The sequence below is a fragment of the Rissa tridactyla genome, chromosome 6 (genome assembly GCF_028500815.1).
Source record: "Rissa tridactyla isolate bRisTri1 chromosome 6, bRisTri1.patW.cur.20221130, whole genome shotgun sequence".
NCBI lineage: Eukaryota > Metazoa > Chordata > Aves > Charadriiformes > Laridae > Rissa > Rissa tridactyla.
The window spans coordinates 52358206-52365636 of record NC_071471.1 but is presented as its reverse complement, the minus strand read 5'-3'; the positions used below and the strand labels follow the sequence as shown (position 1 = coordinate 52365636).

Here is a 7431-nt window from a genome sequence, read left to right as displayed (position 1 = left end):
CAAGCTCTTATCAACTAAACTAAATGTGGAAATAGTTTTCTGTTTGTACTGTATTCTGTTCATTTTTTCTGGTACCAGCCATTACAGATGTGCCCATCTACTTCCAGCGCGTGGCTGACATCTTTCATCATTTAAGAAATAATCAAAGCAGAAGCAGGAATATTTAAAGTCTTTCTACAGTATTTTGGCATTTCTCATGTCTTAAGATGCTGAGAAGCATAAAACTGGGATCTGTGTAATGAATGGTGTAAGCTGGAGAGTTGTCTGTAGTTACTGGTTCTTTCTTCACGGCATCCCTGAGTTGCTTCTTATTTTGCATTACTGATTTTTCCCAGCCTACTTTTCAGGAGCTTTATTTACCAGCTAGTTTGAACCAGCTCCCCATATCCCAGCATTTTCCTTTTACCCAGATGCCTCAGGAGGAGATGACCTTTCTGATCTGGTTAGGGAAGGGGACGTGAAGCCTGTGCTTCCAGCTGAGAAGGCAGCAGCCCACACAGATCTTGAGCCTCTTGCCAGCTCCTTAGGAAGTAGAAGCTTCCTAACTCACTGGAGCCAGAAAAGCTGAAATGATTTATTTAGCTGGCCTGTTCAGTTCTGTTTCTTCCTTAATTTATTTATCATATGTTTGTTTGTTCTGCTGTTCAAAGCATTAAGGAAAGGGGAGGAAAGCTACTAGGAAACAGATAGTCCTTGTACTGAGGGGTATTTTGATTCATGAAGCTGTTCTCGTCCACCCTCAGCTTGCAGCTTTCCTCAGCCAGCCTTATCTCCACACCTTCCAAACATTTAAAGATGCACTACGTCACTTTTCTTCTCTCAATTCAGGCATTCGGGAAGAGCCTGCAAAGTAGCACATTAGCACAATGTTCTCTTCTTAAAGTCAGCAGAGAAGAGCCGCAGCACCGTGCCTGTGCTCAGGGCTCTCTCCCAGGGATTGGGAAATGACCTAACCACCAATATTTTGCTGTGGCACCTTCTTGACAGATTTTTAGGATGAACTGCTGTATCAAGGTTCTGGCCAATTTTGATGAGGTGAATGGTGCTGCACTAGGGTGCTGTTACACGCAAATTCTTTCCATATCCTCTCCAAACCGCAGGGTGAAAATGTTCACTATCAACAAAGAGGTGTGGGAGCAGCGCTTAGGTGGTTCCAGCCCTGCACCAGTTCACGTAGCTGGGACTTAGAGGCACACAGCAGCCACTGAGTGTAAACCAGGAGACGTGGTGGGGCTGGAGGTGCCATGCAGTAGCTGTCTGGTCTGCAGGATAGGGACAATACTGGAGCTAGCCTGGAGCGAGAACAGCTGCCGTAAGCCAAAGATGCAGATGCCTGTTCCCTCATCCAGGTGGGTCTTGTAGGCTTGGTTCAGCAGCTTGCTGAAAGGAGTACCGGTGCCTGAACTGGCTGGTTTGAATCTGGCCACGTTTCATTTCACAGTACAATGGGCACTACTGAACGTGTATCTGTGGAGAGTCTCTGTGAGGATCCTGAGCCGCTAAGGCATTTGCAAAATGCGCAAGCAGTCTTTGTGTAAGGGTGCATAAGGGTGGAAATTCCTCTATACATGGGGCACTTGCTGCTGGGAAGCAACGTGGAAGTACTGTAGTCCCGGTAATCGCTAGTCATGTGCCGGTCAGACTGGCTGTTTCTGTTCATATCAGTAAGTTTGCATTGACTCTAGCAACCAATGGACCAGCCCCTGTTTGCTCTTTATAGGGAATGGAGTAAAGAAACAGTAGCTGATACGGCATGAAGCTGTCCTACTGCCCACGGAGCGATAAGAGGGCTTGCTCCCATTCTCTGTCCACAGCATGTGCTCCCCTTATGGGAAGGCACTGGGGACTCTCCTGTTTTCTCTGCAGTTTATTACATAAGGCAGCTGGACTCCATGGAGACAACCTGTTTCAAGGGGGTACAGATGCATGGGGAGATAGTCCTTTCTGCGCTGGCCAAATAACTCCTTTCTGGAAGTGGTTATGGTGACAGTAAGGCCTCTACCGAGAAACATTCACTGGGTGCAATTAAGAATTTCCCTGGGAGTGACAGGATTATCATAGCAGTGGGATTACAACGGCACTATGAATGCTTTGAGGGTCTCCTCCAGTGCTCTTCTGTCAGATCTTCAGCCGTATCAGCCTTCGTTGATGGAGCCCTGATGCTCTGTCTCGTTCTTTTCTCTGAGCATGGAATTTCAGAGACCAGTTCTCCTACAGTACGTTTAGTAAATCTAATTGTGGTCCAGCATCTGGATTCCTGCTCTCGCTGGCTGTTAAACAGTGAGCAGTGTCCACAAAGAATAGTACTACGTACTTGATGACAAAAGCATATGGAGAAAATGTACCACGGCACAGTACATAGTCCGTGTGTATGCTAAGCTTAGCAGATCTATGTGGTATCCAAATTTTGCACAAATTTGATTTGGCTTTGTTTTGTAAGAATCTCTGAAGCATAATTGATATTTAACTGATTTTAAATATCAATTGATATTGATATTTAATTGTCAGCCTTCTCCGCTTTGTTCATACCCCTCCTTCCATCGGGGGGAGCTGGTGAAACCAATATATCTTTTCAGGGATTTTTCTGAACTGCACAAATGATGTTCAAGCCTTCAGGAGAGCCCTGTTACTCCTGGCCCCCTACGCAGGCCCTTGTAAATGCATCTAGCATACAGGAAGCTGATAGCGTGATTGTATATATATAATTTTATATATATATACACACGCACACTTTTATCCACCCTCAGCAAGTAGAAAAGTGAGGGCCCCTCCAGAGTCTGCTACTCACAGGTTGGAAGGATCATAGCCAGCTCCAGTGATGTCCAGTCCATTACTCCCAAGAAGGCACAGGGGGCTATCGTCAAAGGGAGCTGCTACTAAGCCGTTCTAACTAAGCCTGAGGGCCAAAGATTCAAGAAGCTATGATTGTATTTCTCATTTTACCTATTTCCTGGAACCACCTTAATGACTTTCTGGTAGTATCTGGAGCCACGGATGGGTTTTCTTCTAACTATTGGTAAGATGTTTTCCTTAGTACGTACAGGTTTTCAACTTGTATACTCCCAGCATCGCCCTTGAAAATAGACAATGTGAATGTGGTTTTCCACAACAGATATTAAAAAGAAGTTGTTGTCTCCATCAGCTGAAATATTTCATTTTAATACACGTCAGCAAGGAAGAGGAAAGGCAGATGAAGAAAACACCTATGATGTCAGTGTTAAATAAACTGAACACACTCAAACAATTTATCTGGGCCTTTTAAGCTGTACAGCACTCTTATTGTAATTGCTCTTAATATTGTATAAATATGTTTTATAGGATATTACTCACATAAACTACTTTCATGGACTTCGTACCAGGCACCACGTAGTGCCTAAAGTCTACTGGCTAAACACGCTTTATAGTCTAGGGTTTCTGTACAAACAGCTTTCATGGGGTTGTTTGTCAGTGGACTTTGATTCAAACAAGATTATTGCAGGAAATTCTACCCTGGTATGGAAGGCTACAGAGCTATTTATATGGCATTTCTTTGCAGTAAGGTTGGACTCTCAAGCACGGGCTTGCCTTTTTTGTAATATACCACTCGTCTCCCGGAGAATATGTTCCCTTGTGCGTCTGCACTAATGGATTGACCTACACAAGGCACCAGGGTGGGGGGAGGCTTTCAAAGGGATGTTTTCTGCTTTGCTTCGTCCCATTCTTCTAGTATACGTATCCTTGGGGGAATGTCAATGGGTGTAATAGCATAATGAACCCGTTTGTCTGGCAACAATTTATATAATACCTGTTACTCTGAAAGCTAGATGATTTCCAAATAAATAATTTGATTTACAAACATTTACAGACACCATGTATTCTTCTGTTTTCAACAAGACCAATCAGTGACTACTTAGAAGAAAATGCAGTGATTTGATGTATGTGAAAATTTATTTAATTCAGGATCCCTACAGGAAAAAAGTCACAAAGTTATCTGTGGTACAGCTTGGTTACAATTGTGTATAAGACAAGCCACCTAGTGCCAGAAATGAGATAGATGTGGCACAATTAGAGCTGTGAAAGGCATGAGGTGAACCCATTCCTCCTGAACCCATGCTGCTTTGCTGCTTTCCCCTAAAGGAGAGATCCAGAGCACGTTCAACTTCGGGGTTAGGTGCGGAAGAAGAGAAATACATCGCGTGGTCTTAACCAATTCCATTGTAGACTTTGCAGCTTATGTCAGGATTAGTCTTCTTCACCACTCGGATGGAACAGCTTTTCTTGTGGAATAGGCCAACACAGTTCGCCCTGTCATAGTTCTTGGGGATTAGAACCCTGTCGTTGAGAAAGGCAAAGAGAAAATCAGCAGCCAAGACCTGGACCGAGAAGGATGCTTACTGAGACACAGCCATCCTGGAGCAAGCTACATGATGGATCCATTTGGCTCATGGATTCCATTAATACAACCGCTATGGATTATCAGAGGAGCAACAGAGAGCCCTGATCATGGCTGTAACAGATGAAGTGATTTTCCAGTGTTTGTCTGGTTCAAACGCAGTTCTCACTGGTCATTCAGTTAGGGATTGGTATAAATTCCCATGCAGAGACAAAATAGGGATTAATGCTGTCTTCCCCATTCAAATTAAGACTTTCTTGATAATAACAAACCATTTAAAGAGTGGTGAATCACCCCAGCTTGAATATCTCCCAGTCGAGCTTTTTCCCAGCACAGGCTGACCCCCTCCCTCCCTCCTATGGCTGAGGACAGCCAAGAATATGTCACACCAAGGGTTCCTTGGGTCGTATCCTTCCTCACAGAACCTTTATTGGGACTCTTTCTCCTTCACCTCAAGAAGAATTTTCCCAGCCCTCTGGAGAGATAATCAGTTCACACCGCTATTCAGGAAGACACAGCTCTCCTTGATGTGTTACCTGTCATTCATGAGGCAGGAACGTGCAAAAAGATTTAGAAAGCAAATTATCAGAGCAGGACGTGTGTGTCCCGTTTTGATAAGCAGGAAGTGTGGGCTCTTGGCAGCATGGGAAAGTTGTGGAGCAGCTCTGGCCTGATTAGATGCTTGCAGGCAGGCCACTGGTCTGCTGCAGAGCTGCAGAAGTCCGCATGTATGTGTGTTGTGGGGTGTTTAGGTATCTGGAGACAAGCTGCTGAATAGAAGGAGGAAGAAAACAGAGGCTAAAGGGAACTACACACCCAACTAGTGCCAGCATCAAAAGAAGGACTAGGTCGTGATGAGGAAGAGCTGTGTGCTGGGAAGACCCTAACTGTGTTTCATTTTGTTTCTTCCCAAAGAAGTCTATGTGATTGCCAGATTATTCTACTTGGTCACAACTAGAGCTAACTGGGAAACAAAGAGGAATTTTGCTCATGCAAGTAGGAAATTCCAATGCATATTTTCAATGAGGTTCTTTAAGTCTGAACATTTCCTGAATTAGAAAACAATAATTTGGGTGAACTTACAAGCTGCAGCAAATCATTGCATTCATCTTACACCTGCATTGGTAACAATCTTCAGTCTTCCACACCGCACCAAAAACATAAAGGTTTCTGTTTGAAAGGCACCCTGAATGCACACAACAGAGAATAATAGTCAGGAGATCAATATGAACACGTATCAATAGACACGCACTACTGCTTTATGTTTGCAGACTACAAATCAAAGCACTAATTTCCCTAGAGTCACACCAGGGAAGAATCTAACCCAGTGCTCAGTAGAAAGGATACCATTTCTTTGCTCCTGAAGTATGCATGAGTGTATGACATGGCATGATAATGTGGCAGCAACCACATACCAGAGAAGCACCATTCTGCTATTGCAATGAATCTGAGAAGTGCCTTTTTTTATGGCTGCAGTAGTATCTTTCTGCCTTTCCTCATATTCAACATACAGGTACAGACTTTAATTTCTCCCTCCTCCCCAATTCTTATTAGACTTCAACTTCCTCTGCTAAACTGAATTTAATCACCAGCTGTGTTGTCTTTGCTTTGATTTTAGTGTCAGGTACCCCCCTCAGGTTAGTCAATGCTGCTTAAAAGTACATGGTTTTTGCCACCTGGGCAAGGACTTCAGTTAGACCTCAGCCCAGAGGGTAACTATTGAACAGGGTAGAGTCTTTCTCTGTGTGTCCGGAGATGCTTCCAGGTGGGTTGATTTCTGACTATGCAGCTGTTTCGATCATTCCTCAGCAAAGAACGTATTATACTATTCCAACATTTCTAAGAAAAAAGGCTTTCAATCTCTGAATTAATGCTTCAGGGATGTCTAATGTATTTGCCATTCTTACCGTATTTGCTGGCTGGTCTAAAGTAACAGCGAGCATCACACAGAGTCCTTGAGAAGAGAATGATCAAGTAAAGGAGCAGGAAGAATTTCTAGAAAAGAAACAAGAATTTTTATTTAAAATTAGGTGGTTTTTTTCAAAGGTCTAGCAAATTAGCTTACACAAAATTAACGATAAGTCCTACTGTTCCCAATAAACTCAGATTAAAAAAATGTTTCCAGTGGACATACACACGCACAGACACATATTATAAGCTGCTAACTTACCATACTTGCATGGGCTGCTCACATTTCATAATGGGAAGCAGTGTGTATTTATATACAGTGAGGAAACAATGGCCAGTGCAAAGGGAGGTGATGTAAATGTGAGCACCCCAGGTGCCAATGGGCACTCTAACCTGTTCTGATCATCGATCAGAAAGTGGCACCTCAAAAAAGTCTTGCAAAATCTTGTTTTGTGCAGTGATGTTCGTTGGCATCCTGATCTCCATTGTGCTGGTATAAATCCGAAGAGAAGCCAGCAGGTACACTAGTTACTCCACATCGGCTTTGGTGTCACTGGAAGAGTCCGACCCCCAGAAAGCTATGCCTCCAGAACTGGCAGGCCATCAAGGAACAGTGGGGAAAGGGCACACGCCCAGCGAGGCAGCAGTGCACCATTGTTCGGCTGACCTGCTCCCAGGAGATCGCCCCCGGGTATGGAACAGGCCATTCATGCAGTGCAGTGGTGTGGAGAGTCCACTGTTCTCAGATTGATTTATTATCATTTCAATTATTTTATATGAGACACATTATTTTGTCCATATGTAGGGACCAGCTGTAGTTTTGTGTATCTCTCAGTTGCCGAAGCAAAGCCAGGCCTAGGGGATAGAGGCAGATCACCATGATGGGATAGCACCTTTTTGGCAGCAGAAGTGAGACGAGCTGCACACTGTCTCAGTCCAGAAGCGAACATAACAGTCAGGATGATTGTCACTCGTGGCTCTCTTCCTGACAGCAACAACAGTGATGCTAAGGACTGGTGGAAGCAAAGAAAACAAAAGTTCCAGTTTTCTTTCACCGTATGCATGCCTGCCTCAAACACAGCTGGAATCCGACACAAACAGCAGTGTTGGTTCTGCAACACTGAAATGAGGACATTTCTTTCAATACACAT

At 44.0% G+C, this 7431-nt stretch overlaps 1 protein-coding gene across 1 annotated transcript; it reads right to left on the bottom strand.

Annotated features, from left to right (window-relative positions):
* Positions 1–4066: 4066 nt before the first annotated feature.
* On the bottom strand, positions 4067–7431 carry LOC128911137 (beta-microseminoprotein-like). The gene is made up of 4 exons (XM_054205469.1): positions 7336–7431; positions 6280–6367; positions 5456–5558; positions 4067–4311 (listed from the first exon to the last, which is right to left on the bottom strand). Exons 1-4 carry the CDS (start codon positions 7429–7431, stop codon positions 4182–4184), a joined length of 417 nt encoding a protein of 138 aa, XP_054061444.1. The 3' UTR covers positions 4067–4181.

Coding starts and splice junctions, on each gene's coding strand:
- LOC128911137 (XM_054205469.1), bottom strand. CDS start 7,431: ATGTGTATTGAAAGAAATGTCCTCATTTCAGTGTTGCAGAACCAACAC. Junction 6,368..7,335: donor TTGAGGCAGGCATGCATACG/GTGAAAGAAAAC, acceptor TTTCTTTTCTAG/AAATTCTTCCTGCTCCTTTA. Junction 4,312..5,455: donor GCAATGATTTGCTGCAGCTT/GTAAGTTCACCC, acceptor TCTCAACGACAG/GGTTCTAATCCCCAAGAACT.